Genomic DNA, 20,349 nt, shown 5'->3' on the forward strand with positions numbered 1-20,349 from the left:
TAACCACCCAGCCTACCTAAATTCTGGTCCCACCCACTTACTTTACAGCAAACCTGATTATTGGATATTTCATTCAGGGAGGAATTTGAGAGGAAGTAGATCTGGATTAAAAAATAACAGAGGAAACCCACCTTAAATTTTAACCTAATTCCTGAAAGTTACATAGAAATGGATAGTCAAGAGAAGAGACCAAGCTGGTCTGAAGGTAGTGAGTTATCTCAATTAATTGTTCACAGTTTCAGATTGAACTCCTTGTTCTACTTTTTCCACCCTTCTCACTACTTCACTTGCCTAGTTTTATTTTTTAAAAAAGGGAGATGAGAGGTCAAGACAGGAGGATCCCTTGAAATCAAGAGTTCAAGACCAGCCTGAGCAAGAGTGAGACCCCGTGTCTACTAAAAATAGAAAAAATTAGCCAGGTGGGCCGGGCGCAGTGGCTCACACCTGTAATCCTAGCACTCTGGGAGGCCAAGGCAGGCGGATTGCTCGAGGTCAGGAGTTCAAGACCAGCCTGAGTAAGAGCGAGACGCCGCCTCTACTATAAATAGAAAGAAATTAATTGGCCAACTAATATACATAGAAAAATTCAGCCGGGCATGGTGGCGCATGCCTGTAGTCCCAGCTACTTGGGAGGCTGAGGCAGAAGGATTGCTTGAGCCCAGGAGTTTGAGGTTGCTATGAGCTAGGCTGACGCCGTGGCACTCACTGTAGCCTGGACAACAAAGCGAGACTCAGTCTCAAAAAAAAAAAAATTAGCCAGATGTGTTGGTGCATGCCTATAGTCCCAGCTACTAGGGAGTCTGAGGCAGGAAGATTGCTGGAGCCCAGGAGTTTGAGGGTGCTGTGAGCTAGACTGACACCACGACACTCTAGCCCGGACAACACAGTGAGATTCTGTCTCAAAAAAAAAGGGAGAGCTCTTTCCGTGCTTAGCGCAGCCATGGCCCGCGGTCCCAAGAAGCATCTGAAGCGTGTAGCAGCTCCAAAGCATTGGATGCTGGATAAGCTGACTGGTGTGTTTGCTCCTCGTCCATCCACCGGTCCCCACAAGCTGAGAGAGTGTCTCCCACTCATCATTTTCCTAAGAAACAGGCTTAAGTATGCCCTGACAGGAGATGAAGTGAAGAAGATCTGCATGCAGCGCTTCATTAAAATCGATGGCAAGGTCCGAACTGATATAACCTACCCTGCTGGATTTATGGATGTCATCAGCATTGACAAGACTGGAGAGAATTTCCGTCTGATTTATGACACCAAGGGTCGCTTTGCTGTTCATCGTATCACACCTGAGGAGGCCAAGTACAAGTTGTGCAAAGTGAGAAAAATCTTTGTGGGCACAAAAGGAATCCCTCATCTGGTGACTCATGATGCTCGTACCATCCGCTATCCTGATCCACTCATCAAAGTGAATGACACCATTCAGATTGATTTGGAGACTGGCAAGATTACTGATTTCATCAAGTTTGACACTGGTAACCTGTGTATGGTGACTGGAGGCGCTAACTTGGGAAGAATTGGTGTGATCACCAACAGAGAAAGACATCCCGGGTCTTTTGATGTGGTTCATGTGAAAGATGCCAATGGCAACAGCTTTGCCACTCGCCTCTCCAACATTTTCGTTATTGGCAAAGGCAACAAACCATGGATTTCTCTTCCTCGAGGAAAAGGTATCCGCCTCACCATTGCTGAAGAGAGGGATAAGAGACTGGCAGCCAAACAGAGCAGTGGGTGAAATGGTCTCCATGTAACATAATAACATGTTAAAAAGTTATTTGTACTTAATTAAAGATATTACAGTGTGAAAAAAAAAAAAAAAAAGGAGAGAGAGACCCAATAAGTGGAATATTTGACCCTGAGCAATAGAAATGATTAGGAAAATAAGCAGCAGTTTGGGGGAGAGAAGAGGGAAAACTCCTAATTAGTATCTTCATGAAGATCTTTTAAAGTAAAGATTCAAATAATAATTGAATGTTATAGAAAAGAAAGAATGAGAAAGAGCTGTTAAATTTAGCATGATGGACAAAGTAAAGTAGTGGAAAGGTTGGAAGATAGAGTCAGTAAAATCTTCTAAGACTGAACAAAGAGATATATGGAAAATATGAGAGAACATAGAGAATTAGTCCTTAGGAGATATAAAATCTAACAAATGTTAGAAAATAAAGGGAATTATCAGCCGGGCGCGGTGGCTCACTCCTGTAATCCTAGCACTCTGGGAGGACAAGGCGGGAGGATTGCTCGAGGTCAGGAGTTCGAAACCAGCCTGAGCAAGAGCAAGACCCCATCTCTACTATAAATAGAAAGAAAGTAATTGGTCAACATATATATATATATAAAATTAGCTGGGCATGGTGGCACATGCCTGTAGTCCCAGCTACTCAGGAGACTGAGGCGGGAGGATCGCTTGAGCCCAGGAGATTAAGGTTGCTGTGAGCTAGGCTGACACCATGGCCCTCACTCTAGCCTGGGCAACAAAGCGAGACTCTGTCTCAAAAATAAATAAATAAACAAATAAAGGGAATTATCAAACCAATGATCTAAGAAAATTTATCAGAGTGGAAGAGATAAAAGCTTTTAGATTTAAAATGTCCACTGAATGCCAAATAAAATGCCTGTAAAGAGAGAGAGACATAGTTCTATGAGATCTGAGAATACTAAGTGTCAAGTCTTGTCAGAAAGGAAAAACTTTTCTTCTATCCCTTTAGGTTCTGTGATGGGGCCTGCAAATTAAACTGACAAAAGACAGATTAATAAGAGAAAAGGCAGATTTAGTCATGGATAAGAGTTCACACAAAAAGTGAATCAAAGGAGCAGTTAGAATTAGGGCTTTATTTACCATCTTAATAGGGGAAAGGAAGGGGCAAAGGGGCACTTATAGGAAAACAAATGACTTTTAGGAAAGATAAATGGGCCCTTAGGAGACTCCATGGGAGACACAAAGTTTTTATGACAATGTCTGTTTAAGTGTGCTGTGGAGACTTATCTCTGCTTATAAAAGTCAACCTTCCCTAGTTTTTCCCCTGGGAGGGAATTTGTAACAACTGAGTTCTTTTGGGAGGCTCTGCTTTTTGGCAGATAAAAGATTAAAGGAACTCGAATGCCTTCTGTTCAAAATTTTTATGCCACAGTGGCATATTCTGGACCCCTTCAGAGACAGTGTTGAAAGCTTTGAAAAGAAAAAACAGGAACCAAAACCAGACTGACATCAGATTAATATCAGCAGTCCTGGAGACTAGAAGGCAAAGAAAGTGAGTTGCGCATAATGATACAACAAACAGTGGAACTGACTGCTGGGTCCAGTGAGAAAAAATCCCATAATCACAGCTACGCAGCAAGGCCAGTAAGCAAGCAGTGCAAATTGTAGCAGAAAGTTAAGAAGAATAGGTCCCAAACAACATATAGAAGGATTAAGAAATGATGTTTTACTGATCTCAATGAAGAATGCAAACATTACTTCTCAACAAAAAAAAGGAGAGAGGCACTTACAAACTCCAGGGTAAAGATTATACAAGAGAACCAAGGTCAAACATAAAACAAAGGAAGTTACAATATAACATGACTTTGAGTAATTGATCAAATGTACAAAACAAAATAATCCCTTTGACATGCATGCGGTAAACATTCTCTGGGTTAACATAAACAATTCAGATCAACATGTAGCCTTAAGCTTGGTTATAAAACAGGATAAGATGTAAACATTAATCTTGATGTAAAAGTACAGTAAATAAAAATAAAAGAAGGGGTGTACAGGGAAGGCTGGGGTACTAATAACCTCATAAGGAGAGATAGTGTTCAAATTTTTATCTAGAGTTAGAAACATAATTGATAGATGAACCAATAGTATCATATAACTAGCAAAATATGAGGGAGGGTAAAGTAAAGGGGTGGTATAAATGAGAGAAAGCCTCATCTTTCATAGTGGGTGGGCAATAGGTAAATGTCAGGCTAGTGGAAGGACTACGAGATTCCAAGTTCTATGTGAAGGTAACCACCACAAGAGCCAGAAACAAAAACTATTTAAAAAGTGATTGCACTGGGGAAGAGAGTGAGACTCCAGAGACAAAGAGTGGGGCAAAGGAATGTTTTTTTTGTTTGTTTGTTTGTTTGTTTTTTTGAGACAGAGTCTCCCTTTGTTGCCCAGGCTAGAGTGAGTTGCTAGCTCACAGCAACCTCAAACTCCTGGGCTCAAGCAATCCTGCTGCCTCAGCCTCTTGAGTAGCTGGGACTACAGGCATGAGCCACCATGTCTGGCTAATTATTTCTATATATATTAGTTGGCCAATTAATTTCTTTCTATTTATAGTAGAGACAGGGTCTCACTCTTGCTCAGGCTGGTTTCCACCTCCTGGCCTTGAGCAATCCGCCGCCTCAGCCTCCCAGAATGCTAGGATTACAGGCGTGAGCCACCTCGCCCGGCCAGAATGTTGTTTTTAATTATAAGCCTTTCTATGCTATATTTTCTTTTTCCCCATGTACATATATTATTCTAATTAAAAATATGTATTACAAATTAAAAATGAAGTTAAAAAATAAAATAAGAAAAAAACAAAACAAAAAAATATGTAAAGTAATTTGAGGCAGGAAGATCACTGGAGCTCAGGAATTCAAGACTGGCCTGAGCAAGAGACCCCATCTCTACTAAAAATAGAAAAAAAAAATAGTTGGACAACTAAAAATAGGAAAAAATTAGCCAGGTGTGGTGGTGCACACCTGTAGTCCCAGCAACTCAGAAGGCTGAGGCAGGAGGATCATGTGATCCTAGCAGTTGGAGGCTGCAGTGAGCTATGATCACCCCACTGCACTCCAGCCTGGGTGACAGTGAGGCCCTATCTCAGATAGAGAGGTAGGTAGGTAGATAGAAAAAAGAAAACTGAAAAATACAGATAACTCCAGGAAAGACTACTAATATTTTAATGTGTTTCCTCACAATCACATGTTTATCATATTGTATATATATTTTTATATAGCAAGATACAAGCATATTCTTAATTTTTAATTCTTTTTAGCATAATTTTTAATATATGCTTTATCAGATTGATGAAATAAATGTATTTAAATAGTTTTAGGACATATTTTTCTATTATAAATACTGCTGTGACAAATAATAGCCTTTTTTTTTTTTTTTTTTTCTTTTTTTTTGAGACAGTCTCACTGTTACCCAGGCTAGAGTGCCGTGTCGTCAGCCTACGTCACAGCAACCTCAAACTCCTGGCTCAAGTGATCCTCCTGCTTCAGCCTCCTGAGTAGCTGGGACTACAGGCATGTGCCACCATACTCAGCTAATTTTTTTAATATATATACTTTTAGTTGTCCAGTTAATTTCTTTCTATTTTTTCAGTAGAGAGGGATCTGGCTCTTGCTCGGGCTGATCTCCAACTCCTTAGCTCAAACAATCCACCCACCTCGGCCTCTTAGAGTGCTGGGATTACAGGCGTGAGCCACCGCCCAATAATAGATTTTTAAATGAACCTTTGACCACATCTTTGATTCTACTTTTCATGTAGATCCCTAGAAAGATTATTAGATCAAACAGTTTTCTGACACATTCTTCACTTTCTCATTAGCTGTTATATGTTTTTTCAAAGATTGCTTATGTATCATCCTGCTTTCTTAGTTGTTCTCAGCAGTAGGATTCATCCACACCACCGAGCCCACCACTAGGAGAGCAGTGTCCTGATTCTGCAGTGTGGCCTTTCAGGGATGCAAATCACTTAAAGAAAAATTTGAATAATTTAGCATATATGGCCAGAAGCCATTTGTAATTTATAATAATGTATTTATTTGGAACTCTAAAGTAGAGCTAAAGCTTTACATAATAACCACTAGTTGTGATTATCATAAATGTCACAAGGCTTCTGAAGTAAATTGTTATAATAAAATTGTGTTTATGATGAAGACATTAGTAATTGCAACAGCTTGGATATGAAACGGGATCCAGCCTACTGTGGCTCTCTCAGCTAGCAGGAGAAAGAAGAAAATGTACGTACATATTCCTGTCTTCACCTGTCCTTGAGCATCTTGTAGGGTATTGTGCTTTTGTTTTGGAATTTGTATAAGCTTGATTAGTGAGGATAACAAAGAGTATAGACTAAATACCTAGATTATAAACTAGTGTAGCAATTTTGATAATCAGGACCAGAGATAGTATTTATAAAACTGATTGTCAAAAAGGTTTTGTGACTAGATATATAATGTACAGTTATCCTAATACATAGCACAGTAGTATGAAGTTATTATAGTTTATGTAAACTTTCTTTGATTTCTTTGCTCTAATGTAATTTTATAAGATATAAATGCAACATTTTAAAATTATAAACTGGCCAGGCATGGTGGCTCAGGCCTGTAATCCTAGCACTCTTGGAGGCTGAAGTGGGAGAATCACTTGAGGTCAGGAGTTCGAGACCAGCCTGAGCGAAAGCAACACATCCTCTCTACTAAAAATAACAAAATTAGCCAGGCGTGGTGGCATGCATCTGTGGTCCCAGCTACTCAGGAGGCTGAGGCAGGAGGATCACTTGATTACAGGAGTGTCTCAAAAAAAAAAAAAAGATAATTTTGTTGCTGTTTTTGGTCAGCATATGTTATAAAAGGATGAAGAAAAGAACATACAATCATAAAAAATTTTAGAATTTTACTCAGATATTATCTTGTTACAGAAATGAGTATCTGTTTATGGCATACATTTTCCTGTCCGGTAGGTGATCTATTCCATCTGTCCAGACATGTCCATAAATGACTTTAACCTCTTCTATTTGAGTGTGATATTACACCTACATTTACTCATCTTCTTGTACCTTCTTATCAGGGAGCAAGAGTGCAAAAATTCAGTCGGGTATATTTGGAAAGGGATCTGCTTATTCACGACACAATGCGGAAAGACTTTTTAAAAAGCTGATACTTGACAAGATTTTGGATGAAGACTTATATATCAATGCCAATGACCAAGCAATTGCTTATGTAATGCTTGGAGATAAAGCCCAAACTGTACTAAATGGGCATTTAAAGGTATGGTATTTTAAATGTTTATTTTATTATCTTACAATGAGTGGATCAAAACATATTACTGCAAAGTATAGTGTCTTTTCCAAAGCGTACAGATACTGAATTTATATATACTGTCTTATGTGAACATATTCTTTTCTTCTTAATTTGGAAAGACATCTTAAAATTCAGCCCAATTAATATGATACCTGTCAAAATGAATTTAATGGCTTATCAGGTTGCTAAATCTTCATATATTCATTAAAAAAACATTTATCAAGAGGCTTGTCTGTGCTAGACACTGGATATATAAAGGTAGAGAGTGCACAGCCCCTGTTCCCAAGGGGTTCACTATCTACTTAGCAGAACAGAAATACCAAAAAGAAACCAAAATTTAAAAAAAAAAGGAAACCAAAATTAAGCATTGAATAAACTCCTACGTGGGTACAAGTGTGCATATACCCACTCTATGATTTATTTCTCTCTCACAAAGGTAGACTTTATGGAAACAGAAAATTCTAGCAATGTGAAGAAACAAAAAGCTTTAGTAGCAAAAGTATCTCAGAGGGAAGAGATGGTTAAGAAATGTCTTGGAGAACTTACAGAAGTCTGCAAGTCTCTGGGGAAAGTTTTTGGTGTCCATTACTTCAATATTTTCAATACTGTCACTCTCAAGAAGCTTGCAGGTAAGTAGGTGTGCATCTTGTGACATGGCCCAAATTAATAGGCCAAAAGTTCATCTTGCTCAGGAACTTTTAAGTGATAAATATATCTCAGTCATTTTGTTATTTTTATTTGATCTCTGGATTAAAAGCTCAGAGAAACAATTTAAACTCATTCTTGAGATAAAATATAATTCTTTAAGATATATAATACTTTGTTATTCAGATTTATGGTATAATTTTAATTTTATACTTTTCTCTAAAGCTGGATATTAGAATATGGCTAATCATAATCTCTAAAACCAGATGTCACTTAATTGTTTTTGCTGATTATTTGCCTGCCTTATAGTATTTAGCTATGTTATGTACAGATGTCTTTGCAATGAAGAGCTCAGTTTCTTATTAAAAGAGTTTTTTCATGCTTCTTTGAATCCAGATCCAGCGTACTGCTATGTCTTTAGTTAATAAATACTTGCTGATCTTGAGTTATTTCCATGGACAGATAACTCAACCCAGAATTTCATTACTAGAGTCCCTGGAAAATAAGTTAACCACATAGTTGACTGACTTGTGTACATTACGTTCCCTGTTCTTCTTTCATAAAATCTTTTTTTTTTTTTAATTTATCTTTTTTTTTTTTTTTTTTTTTTTTTTTTTGAGACTGAGTCTTGCTCCGTTGCTCAGGCTAGAGTGCTGTGGCATCAGCCTAGCTCACAGCAACCTCAGACTCCTGGGCTCAAGCAATCCTTCTGCCTCAGCCTCCCGAGTAGCTGGGGCTAAAGGCATGCACCACCATGCCCGGCTAATTTTTTCTGTATATTTTTAGTTGGCCAATTAATTTCTTTCTATTTTTTTAGTAGAGACGGGATCCCGTTCTTGCTCAGGCTGGTTTTTTTTTTTTTGGTTTTTTTTTTTTCTTCGACTTTGATCGTACTGTCGAATCAGGCTGGTTTTGAACTCCTGACCTTGAGTAATCCACCCGCCTTGGCCTCCCAGAGAGCTAGGATTACAGGCATGAGCCATCACACCCGGCCTCATAAAATCTCATAATCATCACCTTCTCTCTTTCCAATTCTCACTCCTGCCACGATAGGTCATTATAATATTTCATTGACTCTAAGATGCCATCTATTTTAAGATGTTGACATTTTACAGACTATTAAAAAAGAAGACATTCTGTTAACTATGACACAGTGCTTTTATTGAAAGAATTGTTTTTGACTTATTTAAACACAGATTTATATCATATATATTTTTTTGAGACAGTCTTGCTCTATCATATAGAACTCTGCATATATGAAAAATACATATAATAAAAGTAAATTTAGATACTTGTAAAAGTTCACATTCAAAGCCTGACTTCTGAATCATTTTTTGACTCAGTTGTCTTTGTATTTCCTGATGTTATCAGTAATATTTTCATTAGTCATACAGCATTTTTAGAGTGTTCCACTATTTTTCCCAGGATATTAATTGAAACCCCTGTCATCAGTTCTGATTTGGTGAGGGTGCTTTCTTGATGATACCAGAAAGTGTCAATAGGAGGTTGCACGTCTCTCGGTAACACAAATGTACTGCTTCATCTGCTTTGGTCATCTTCTTTTCTAGGCCATGTAAAGGACTTGGTTGTTGTTTGCAAGAAACTATGGAATTGTGGTCATTCCCTCAAAGACAGATCGTCCTTTCTTAATGCCAAATCTATTTCCCATTACTCTGTTTCAGAGCTTTTCTGCATTCACAGTCACTTTTTTCATGCTAATCACAGTATAGTCCTTTTGAAGACAATGACTTTGTTTTATTTTATTTTATTTATTTATTTTGAGACAGAGTCTCACTCTGTTGCCCAGGCTAGAGTGCCATGGTATCAGCCTAGCTCACAGCCACCTCAAACTCCTGGGCTTAAGCAATCCTACTGCCTCAGCCTCCAGAGTAGCTGGGACTACAGGCATGCGCCACCATGCCCTGCCAATTTTTTTCTATATACTTTTAGTTGGCCAATTAATTTCTTTCTATTTTTAGTAGAGACAGGGTCTTACTCTTGCTCAGACTGGTTTCGAACTCCTGACCTTGAGCGATCCTCCCGCCTCAGCCTCCCAGAGTGGTAGGATTACAGGGGTGAGCCACTGTGCCTGGCCTACAGTGATTTTGTTGACATGCTAACAGTACCGATAGCTGTGACTAAGTTCTCACGTGCACAGGCAGTAACAACCACAGGGCAGCTGCCTTTGGCGACAAGCAATTATAAGATAGATCTTAATGTCAAGAATGGTAAAATGTGAAAATGTGTATGTCTTAGAATCAATGAAATACAGTATTTTATTTCTAGGCTATTAGTATAGTTTCCTAACTGGTCTCCTTACCTCCAGTTGTGATCATGATGTACTTTTTTTTTATAGAGATAGTGTCACCTCACTGTGTTGCCCAGGCTGGTCTCGAATTCCTGGTATCAAATGACCCTCCCATCTTGGTCTCCCATGGTGCTGGGATTTATGGGCATAAGCCATGGCACCTAACCTTATTTTTTTTTTTTTTGTTAGAGACAGGGTAGTCTCTTGCTCTGTCACCTAGGCTCAAGTACAGTGGCATAATCATAGGTCACTGTAACCTCGAACTCCTGTCTCAAGCAATCATCCCATCTCAGCCTCCTGAGTAGCCAGGACTACAGGAGTGCACCAGCATGCCCACATCCAGCTTGCTTTCTTTTTTAGAGACAGTGTCTTGCTATGTTGCTCAGGCTGGTTTCAAACTCCTGGCTTCAAACTGTCTTCCCACCTTGGCCTCCCAAGGTGCTGGGATTACAGGCGAGTGCCTCAGCATCCAGCCTGATGTACACTTTAGTGTTTCAAAAACTACTAAAACTACAATAGCTCTCAGATAAAGTACAAGTTTTTTTTTTGTTTGTTTTTTGTTTTTCAAGTTTCCACACAAAGCGTTGAGACAAACCACAAATTCTATCAAGGGTCTAGATTTCTTCTTGCCTCTCCCACTTTATCTTCTACTAATCCCTTTCATAAACCTTCTGTTCTGTCCCACAGTCTGTTGCTTTTCCTCTAAACATGGGAAGGCTGTGAAAATCACAGATTGGAAAGGATTTGAAATCCACCCTTTGCTCAAGTCAAGTGCATAGGCATGATTATTCCCTCACTCCCTATAGCCAGTGCATCCGTAAGTCCTATAGACCCATTATCCAAAACCTACCCAAATCTGTCTTCCCTACTCCTACATTCTAGTTCACTCTATCCTCTCATGCTCCTGCAATGGCTTCCACAAGGCTCCCAGTTTCCACTCTTTCCCATACGATCCATTTTTCATAGAGTGGCCAGAGGGATCTTTAAATGACAGGCTTGTCTAGCTACAAAATGTACCATCTCTATGCAGAGGACTCTGAGCTACCTGCTTGTTCATCCCACATGGGGAAAGACTGGAGGAAAAAAAGTTGGGGCTGGAGGAAGTAACAATTTGGTTATGCTTTCTTGGGTGGGGTGTACAAGTCTGGAGTGCAAGGAAACGGTCGGCACTGGAAATAGAAATGCCCGTGTTCTCAGCAAAGCGGGCACATCAGTCTTACAGCTAGGCAAGTCTTGCTAGTGGGAACAGTGGGCAAGAGTGGGACCCGCTTACACTCTGAGCACTTTGCAAAGGTCCTGGCCTCTGGCTTCCCCCAGGCCGTGGTTGTCTCCCGCTCTCTGCCCTGGCTTGTGTGCCTTTGCTGCTAGAATTGAGTGATGAGCCCCTGCCCTCTGGGCCCATCTGCCACTTCTGAGGTGCTAACTTTGCCTTTTAGAAAATTGGCCCATGTGCCCAGTGCTCTGCAGTTGGCACTTAACAGACATGTGCTGAATGAGTATGAATTTAGTGGGTTTTCTATGGGTGGTAATTTAAATTCCTAATTTTATGCCTACGCACAGAGTCTTTATCTTCCGATCCTGAGGTTTTGCTTCAAATTGATGGTGTTACTGAAGACAAACTGGAAAAATATGGTGCAGAAGTGATTGCAGTATTACAGAAATACTCTGAGTGGACAGTGCGAGGTCAGTATACAGACACATGTGTGTTCTCTAAGAGCCTGTGTTAATGTTAAGCAATGCATCTCACTGGATTAGAATGGTGTGCTTTCCAGGTTGTGTTAATGCTTCTGATACCTTGTCACACTGAAGTCCAAGTCCTCAGAACAGCCTCCTGTGGTGTGCCAGGCACCTCAGAGAGAACACTAGTGCTTGGAGCCCTGGGGCATGCCAGTTATTGAGCCTACTGATAGGATCCGAAGGGGGACCTTTGGGCCAAGGGTTTGCTGGCTCTAATAATGCAAGTTCCTGAGGAATCAGAGCCCGGGTGCCAATCCCAGATCTGCCGCCATCTCAGTCTGTGTGAGCCTTGGCAGGCCACCAATAATCTCTTTGTACTTCAGTTTTCTTAGCTGAGGAAGGAACGTGTTATCTGACAAGCATGTTTAAAGATAAAATTTAAGAGTAGAGGTTTAAATGTTTTGAAAAGAACATGTAACTGGAATGCTATTGTTATTAGTCATTGAAAGAACCTGCCCAAGTGGGTGCATCATTATCAGACATTTCCAGAGGCCACATTAGGCCTGTCTTGCGGTACCTCTAATAACGAGCCTCATTGTTACTAACGGTGCGGAAGTCATGGGCTGAGGGAAAATTGAGAACAAAGAAATATTTTGTTGTAGGAGATACTCAGAGTGCAGAAGTCTTCTGCCCTCTGCTAACAATAGTACCGTGCAGTAAAACACAATAGACTAGCGAAGTTCAATGTTCTTCCTGTCTCTATAACAGGACGGGGTAGGGGTTTCTTCTCAAAGCGAATGGAAGTGGTGAGCAGGGTAAGAAATAAGTGAACGTGTATTTCAAGTTCTTTCTCTCACAGCTGTTTTTCCCCCATTAACAAAATGCCTGAAAGTGGGGTTTTATAAATTCTTCTATATGGTAATGATTCCGTTAAAAGTCTTGCTATGAATACATTTAACAGGTGGTTTTTTTTTTTTTGAGACAGAGTCTCACTTTGTTGCCCAGGCTAGAGTGAGTACCGTGGCGTCAGCCTAGCTCACAGCAACCTCAAACTCCTGAGCTTAAGAATCCTTCTGCCTCAGCCTCCCAAGTAGCTGAGACTACAGGCATGCGTCACCATGCCTGGCTGATTTTTTCTCTATATATTAGTTGACCAATTAATTTCTTTCTATTTATAGTAGAGACGGGGGTCTCGCTCTTGCTCAGGCTGGTGTCGACCTCCTGACCTCAAGCAATCCACCCTCCTCAGCCTCCTAGCCTGGGCCTCCCAGAGTGCTAGGATTACAGGTGTGAGCCACCACACCCGGCCCATTTAACAGTTTCTGGGTAGGAACTTAATATTTTGTTTAGTAACTTGTTTGGAAGGGGATTTTGCTGCTGACATGAGATAAGTCCGCTCTACAGAAACAGCCCAACCGTGTGGTAGCCATCACTCCCATTTCCGGAGGGTTTGGTGCGCAGACACTGCCAGGAGCTTGGCCTGTTTCATATCATGCAGTCCGCACAGCACCCATTTTGCAGGTGAAGAGAGTGAGATCTGTTCATTTCCCCCAAGTCACACAGCTGGATAGTGGGGCTCTTCACCCCTGAGCTGCACTCCCTGCCCATATGAGCTGGGGTTGGGCCAGCCAGGGTGCAGTCCTGTGCCATCCATGCCACTCCTGCCAGGCATCAGGGTGGCTTGTAGGGCTAACCAGACCAGCCAGGAAACAGATACCACCAACAGGGAGGCTTTGTGCTTTGTGGGTGCCTTGGGATGCAAATACCTGTGGAGATTAGCATCTTCTTTGCAAATGTGTGCTTTCCTACAAACCCACTTCCTGCTTAGCTTGTCAGATGTTCACAGCAATTATGCAAAGATTTGGTTTTTTTCCCTATGAAGAGTAAAATATGGTCTAGAATTTTCTTATGCTCATTTACTAAAAAACTATTATTCAAAGATAAGGTACAGAACATAGTTTATTTCCCTTATATTGGACTTATTTTTTTTGAGACAGAGTCTCACTTTGTTGCTCAGGCTAGAGTTAGTGCCGTGGTGTCATGTTGCTCAGGCTAGAGTGAGTGCTGTGGTGTCAGCCTAGCTCACAACAACCTCAAACTCCTGGGCTCAAGCAATCCTGCTGCTTCAGCCTCCCCAGTAGCTGGGACTACAGGCATGGACCACCATGCCTGGCTAATTTTTTCTATATATATTAGTTGACCAATTAATTTCTTTCTATTTATAGTAGAGACGGGGTCTCGCTCTTGTTCAGGCTGGTTTCGAACTCCTGACCTTGAGCAGTCTGCCTGCCTGGGCCTCCCAGAGTGCTAGGATTACAGGTGTGAGCCACCGTGCCTGGCCGGAACTTATTTTTTCAACATATTTAAAATGATAAGTAGGTGGGGCGAGGTGGCTCACGCCTATAATCCTAGCACCTTGGGAGGTTGAGGCGGGCAAATCGTTTGAGCTCAGGAGTTCAAGACCAGCCTGAGCAAGAACGAGACCCCATCTCTACTAAAAATAGAAAGAAATTAACTGGCCAACTAAAAATACATAGAAAAAATTAGCCATGGCACTCTAGCCCGAGCAACAGCATCAGACTCTGTCTAAAAAAAAAAAAAAAATTAAGCCTGGTACAGTGGCTCATGCCTGTAAACTCTGGGAGGCTGAGGCGGGTGGATTGCTCGAGGTCAGGAGTTTGAAACCAGCCTGAGCAAGAGCAAGACCCCGTCTCTACTATAAATAGAAAGAAATTAATTGGCCAACTAATGTATATATATATATATATAAAATTAGCCGGGCATGGTGGCGCATGCCTGTAGTCCCAGCTACTCGGGAGGCTGAGGCAGAAGGATTGCTTGAGCCCAGGAGTTTGAGGTTGCTGTGAGCTAGGCTGACGCCACGGCACTCACTCTAGCCTGGGCAACAAGCGAGACTCTGTCTCAAAAAAAAAAAAAAAAAAATTAGCCAGGTATGGTGGCACATGCCTGTAGTCCCAGTTATGGGACTCCCTGTACTCAGGAGACTGAGACAGAAGGATTGCTTGAGCCCAGGGGTTTGAGGTTGCTGTGAGCTAAGCTGACACCACAGCACTCTAGCCTGGGCAACAGAGTGAGACTTTGTCTCAAAAAATAAAATAAATATAAAATAAAATAAAATGATAAGTAAAATTACCTAACACCTATGTAGCACTTTATGCTTTTTAAATTGGTTGCTGGGATTTACTGCTCAATCAATAGCAGGGACACTGGCCATGTGCAACAGGGTATGAGCTAAACCTGATGTCTCTAGATAAGTTAAAGACTAGCACAAATGTTTTAAATTATGTATACATTGTAGTTGTATATCTTTACATGGTGCATGTGATGTTTTCATTTATCAGTTCAGGATAATTGGGGTACCCAACACCTCAGGCATTTATCATTTCTCTGTGTTGGGAACATTCCAATTCCACTCTTTTAGTTATCTCAAAGCATACCCTAACTTATTGTTGAATATAGTCACTTTGTTGTGCTATCAAATATTGTTCATTCTGTGTTTTTACACCCATTAACCAGCCCCACTTTCTGCCACCCTCTCTGCTACCCTTCCCAGCAGACTATCACAAATTTTTTAAGTGAATTTTGATTCCTTTTTGTTGAACATGAATTGCCATTGAGCACTTTGGGGCTTTGTGAAATAAAAAAGAAATGTTTGGTCCTGGCTGAATTGTTCAATCCATATGGCAGGAAGGCACCAGGAAAGCAGCCAGGTATCTGCTGACCTAGGCCCCTGTGGTGTGTATCTTCGTATAGGCTGAAAACACTTGGCCCAGCTTGGTATCGCCAGCAAACATCTGCATTTTCCATTTGTAGCTGAGGACAGTTCCCCAGGGATGAGCGTGTCCAGCAACAGAGGCACCAGAAGAAATACCCAGGAAGAGCTCGATGAGGAAACACCCATATCTTCTCACTACTTTGCAAATAAGACCAGAAATGGAAGAAAGAGGAAAAGTATGCCAGCCTCCCACAGACCTAAGAGGAGAAAAACTGCATATAGTGGTTCCAAGATGAAGGGGTATGTTCTGTAACATCTTTTGCAATGTAGGGTACAAAGGAGAAAAGGACAAAAGTATAACAGCTCTGGTTTGCTTTGAAGCACTTATTAAAATAAACCATTATTAAATATTGCCTCTCCAGTTAATGGAGTGATGATTAAGGTTTGATCCAAAACAAAAACGTTTGCATCAGATTTTTAAAATATCTACTCCTTTGGGAGGCTGAGGTGGGAGGATTACTTAAGGCCAGGAGTTCAAGACCAGCCTGGGCAACATAGAAAGACCCCCATCTCTACAAAAACTCTGTTAAAAACATCAGCCAGGTATGGTGGTGCATGCCTGTTGGCTCTGCTACTCAGGAGGCTGAGACAGGAGGATTCCTTGAGCCCAGGAGTTCAAGGCTGCAATAAGCTATGATCATGCCACTTCCACTCCATTTTGGGAAACAGATCGAGACACTGTCTCTAAAAAAAGAAAATATCTACTTTTCACTAAGTTGATTATGAATAAAGTTTTCTGGTTTGCAAAAACTCCTGCAATTTTTACCTTACCTTAGAAACTTGTTTGTTTTGGATAATTGCTCTTCTTAAGAGACTTTTCCACCTAAAATACTGTAAATCATACACTAGTGCAATAAATAACATAGGGTTTCATGTCCTCGTGGCTTTTGTGATTCTGTCAGTACTTGCTACACTGCTTTTATAGCTGCAGAATTCTGTGAGCCTCCACCTTGAGGCACATGCACACTCCCTGCTTAAGTAATGCCTGGGAGAATCAGCCTCCCAGCCTTTGCAAGGGAAACAGAGAAATCACAACAGAAAAACCAAAAGGTCGGTCAAGCCAGGCCTCTTTAGGAACTGCATAAATGGCTTCTGTCTTCCCTTTCCCACATTTGCTGGGCCCTCTGGGCTGGGGCATGTCTGTCTGGGGTGGGCTCTGCATGCCAAGGGAAGAACAAAGATAGCATCATCTTATCTGTGCAATAATCTTGGCAGTGTTCTTATTTCTTCATAATTGCATTGTTTTTGACAGTGGCATCCCCCCTCCTTTTTTTGTCTCCTGCCATGGCACCCTCTGCCTTCTTCCTGGTATGTAAGGCCTGGCAGGAAGGTGACCATCCCATCAATCTTGAAAATATGGCCCAAAGTAATTGCATATTGTACCAGGATTGCTAATGGAAAAAGGAAACAAGTCCATAGTCAACTTTTGCAAGCTGTTGTGTTTTTTGCAGGTTTTCTACCTCTTTTCCTTCTGGGTAATAAAAAAAAAAAAAAAAAAAATGAGTGGGGGAAGAGAAAGGAAGACAAACATTACCAAATTGTCATTTTCTTGTTAGGTCTATAAACAAACATCTTGTATGTGCTAATCCTTCTGCCAGAGTACAGAAATTAAAGGCATTAGTAAATGTTAGTTTAATTTTGTGGGTTTTTTTAGTGCGTAAGTGATGGGTAGATGTTCTTCAGTGAGGACATTTTCTTATTTTCTTCATTTATTCCTCTGCTTTGGGAACTACTCATTTCCTCAATAATTCACACAGAGCAGGAGACCTTAAAAGGCATCTGGTCCAACTTCTCCGGTTTGTGAGGAGGGAGGAAGCTGAGGCCTGGCCTGCATAGGGCTTGTCTGAGGCTGTCCCAGCCTGGTCTTAGTTTCAGAGGTGGAACTGGACACTGGCCTGCCCACACCTACCCAGAGCATTTTCATTTCCACACGTCGTCTGTGGAGATTGCTCAAGAATGTGCATGATCGCCTCTCATTTTTACTTCTTAAAACAAAGTAAACTGTATTTTAATGTTCACTGCTGTTGGCTCCCTTATTTAATTTTCACGCTTTAGTTTTATAAGAGTAAAGCACTTTGCTGTATCACCTAGAACCTAATCTAATAGGAAATAGTAAGATTGACACTTGTCCAGAAGCCAGTACCAATTTCAATGGTAGTTTTCAGTTAGCCTGTGTGTTTAGGATGAGATTCTTTTTTAGCTCCCACTGGCTGAAGCCAGTACGTTGTGTAACTTTGTTTTGCCCTCACAGCAGCCCCTTGTATGTGTGGGCCATCCTCCTTATTTCCACAACCCAGCCTGTTCCTCTGGTTGAGAGTCCTGGTGCAGTGAAAGAATAAATGTGGCTTTTTGCCAGAGCTCACCTCTCTGCTCTCCTATCCTCAGAACAACACACAATGAACCAGTTGTGTTCTGGCCTCTCTGAGTAGGAGTAAATGGATGGCCCAGGTGAAAAGGAGGCTGCTGTTGGCAGATTCATTCTGTAAATCAACATAAACAGCAGGTTTTTGCTCGGGGCTTAATTTCTCAGCTAGAAATCATCATAGGGAAACTTCAGGCTGAGTCTCTGCCGGGTTAGCAGATCTTTGCCAGTTCTGCAGTAAAATTGCCCTGGAGCCACAGTTTAAAAAATGTTGAAAAACCACTTGTCACCCAGCCCCACCAGAATGTCATTACTCACAGGCTGTAGCCAAGATACCCTGGACCCCAGGAGGCTACTTGCATGCCCTGGTGGTATGGAACTGATATTGGACCTGGTTATAAAGCAGCAGGAAAGGCTTCTGTAGGGGACTTGCCTGCATCATCACTGTAAACATGCTGGCCTGTGGCTTTCTTGTTTGTTTTTTGTTTCATCTGGGGATGGGAGGGGAGCTGTTATCTTCAGGTCTGCAAGGAAAGTGAGATGCTGGAAGGACTTCATAATATTATGGCAGGGGCTTCTTCCCTGGCTTTAAAAGGCAGTGAGTGGGAGGGGAGAGCTGGCAGATGCTCGGGTGTGGGCGGTGAGCCGGCCTGGTGGAGAGGTGCGCTGGCCAGTGGATGAGGCAATGCGGGCCCTCCCCAGGGAGCCACATCTGCCGCCTCCTGGTCCTGGGGCTGGCCAGGAAGAGACTGGGCTCTGCCCCACCTCTGCTTACTCCCAAAGCTGCCTTGCTCTAGACTGCACAAGTCCAGTAATTCCAAGGTGTCTGCCAGCCGGGGATTTGGGGCTTACAGCAAAGTGTTTTCACTTCCTTTATTTGGTTAGAATAGACTGGGGTGTGTGGATCTCAGTTCCCTTGTCTTCAGGGAGAGGCTCTGGCTGTAGGCTTTGGAAGATGTGGGTGGAAAGAGAAGCGGTGGATTGGTCACAAGTCATAGGATTAGAAATAATCCTTGACATTTTAGAAAGACAAATTCAGGACAAATCTGTGTGAAGAGCAGCAGTCTTTTATTCCTTGAGTCGTAAAGGAAACTTACCTCGCCCAGGGGTATATAGGTAGAAAATACACAAAGACACATGAGACCAAGGAAGATCATGGATTTTACTTCCATGCAAGTTGAGAGAAAGTCATTCACTTTCGTTTTTATTTAATATTTTAACATTCTTTTCTTTGTCACATCTCTAGGGGATCCACCACATACAGAAAAGTATCTCCCAAAACTAAATCGTCCAGCATAATTGGATCCGGTTCAGCCGTGCATGGTTCGCAAGCAACATCAGGAACCAGTAGAAAATTGGGGATTATGGCTCCACCAAAGCCTATAAATAGACCGTTTCTTAAGCCTTCATATGCATTCTCATAACAACCAAATCTCAACGTGCATAGATCTTCTTTCTTGTTTGTCAGCATCCGACCATCTGTGAACACAAAGCTGTTATTCTTGTAATGCCATTTGAAATTTTTACTCGTATCTATTAATATTTAAATAAATGCTTGGGGGTAATAGTTCTTATTTTTAAAAATAAACATTTTCTTTTGAATAAGCATGTTTTGCTGCCACTGCAAGTGTCGTAGCCGTTGTTTCTCAGAATGTCTGAGGCAGCAGCTGAATCATCTTGGTGAAAGAAAGAAATTCTGAGCATAACAAGAAACTCCGGAGCCAAAGGAAAGACACATGTGGGACCTTGTGAAACTGTAAAACTTTTTGTATAAGACAACATCAACTAAAAGACAAATGACAGAGAAAATAGAAAGTATATTACAAAGGATTGATATCCATAATATACAGGGTACCTATGAATTATTAAGGAAGAGTCGGCCCAGTAGACAAGTGAACAAAGGATGTGAACAGGCCAGTCTCAGAAGAAGAAATATAAATGGCCTACGACTATTTGGAAAATGGTCAAGCTCCCTAATTAAAAATACAAATTAAAACCATGAGATACCAGTCTTTTGCCTGTCAAATCGTCAACCTTGAGTAACATCCCAATACCTGGAGTCAACAAGAGGATGGCAGGACGGATGGTTTTGATGAGACCACATTGAACACTGGTAGTCGTCCTTCAGTATTGGGATTGTTTCTCAGGCTCCTCCAGAATAGGCTGATGGGCCACAAAGTCTACAGGTGGCATTTTGGCGCCTCTCGCTGGAACTCCAGTGACCTCGTTTTTGGAGGCATCCCGTTTCTTAGCCGTGAGTAACCTTTGTTCGGTGTCCCACACTGCTAGGAAGTGGTGATGAGGGGGTAACACGTGGCTTGGCTTGCTCTTTTGTGTCTCACCTCTTGCTGTTACTCTGGAGAGGAAAGCTGGGGAGGCCCCGCCTGGGCCAGAGGTGTTGGGGCAGGGGGTCGGCTGGAAGCCATGCAGCCTTTGTGCAGGGACTCAGCACAAGAGGGGCTCTGCACCCACCCTGAGGAGCCCCCCTTGTGGCTGCACACCTGCTTCCTGCCTCTTCAGCTGCCT

The 20,349-nt window shown here is 41.7% G+C and overlaps 2 protein-coding genes across 4 annotated transcripts in view; both read left to right on the forward strand.

The window, feature by feature from the left end:
- The window catches only part of BLM (BLM RecQ like helicase), an 88,917-nt gene extending 69,092 nt beyond the window's left edge, over positions 1-19,825 (forward strand). For all 3 annotated transcript variants that reach the window (XM_012763276.3, XM_012763277.3, XM_076004728.1), the window contains 5 exons: positions 6,803-7,002; positions 7,472-7,664; positions 11,549-11,671; positions 15,500-15,701; positions 19,070-19,825. In XM_012763276.3, coding sequence (XP_012618730.2) covers positions 6,803-7,002; positions 7,472-7,664; positions 11,549-11,671; positions 15,500-15,701; positions 19,070-19,247 — 896 coding nt within the window. In that variant the 3' untranslated portion in view covers positions 19,248-19,825. The remainder of the gene's footprint in view (positions 1-6,802; positions 7,003-7,471; positions 7,665-11,548; positions 11,672-15,499; positions 15,702-19,069) is intronic.
- LOC142871895 (small ribosomal subunit protein eS4, X isoform) lies at positions 888-1,828 on the forward strand. Its single transcript, XM_076004729.1, has one exon. It carries the CDS (start codon positions 941-943, stop codon positions 1,730-1,732), a length of 792 nt encoding a protein of 263 aa, XP_075860844.1. The 5' UTR covers positions 888-940; the 3' UTR covers positions 1,733-1,828.
- Positions 19,826-20,349: the final 524 nt, after the last annotated feature.

This window comes from Microcebus murinus, chromosome 7 (assembly GCF_040939455.1).
Source record: "Microcebus murinus isolate Inina chromosome 7, M.murinus_Inina_mat1.0, whole genome shotgun sequence".
NCBI classification, from domain to species: Eukaryota; Metazoa; Chordata; class Mammalia; order Primates; family Cheirogaleidae; genus Microcebus; species Microcebus murinus.

Excerpts from the sequence above, each read along its gene's own strand:
- LOC142871895 (XM_076004729.1), top strand. The coding sequence starts at position 941 with ATGGCCCGCGGTCCCAAGAAGCATCTGAAGCGTGTAGCAGCTCCAAAG.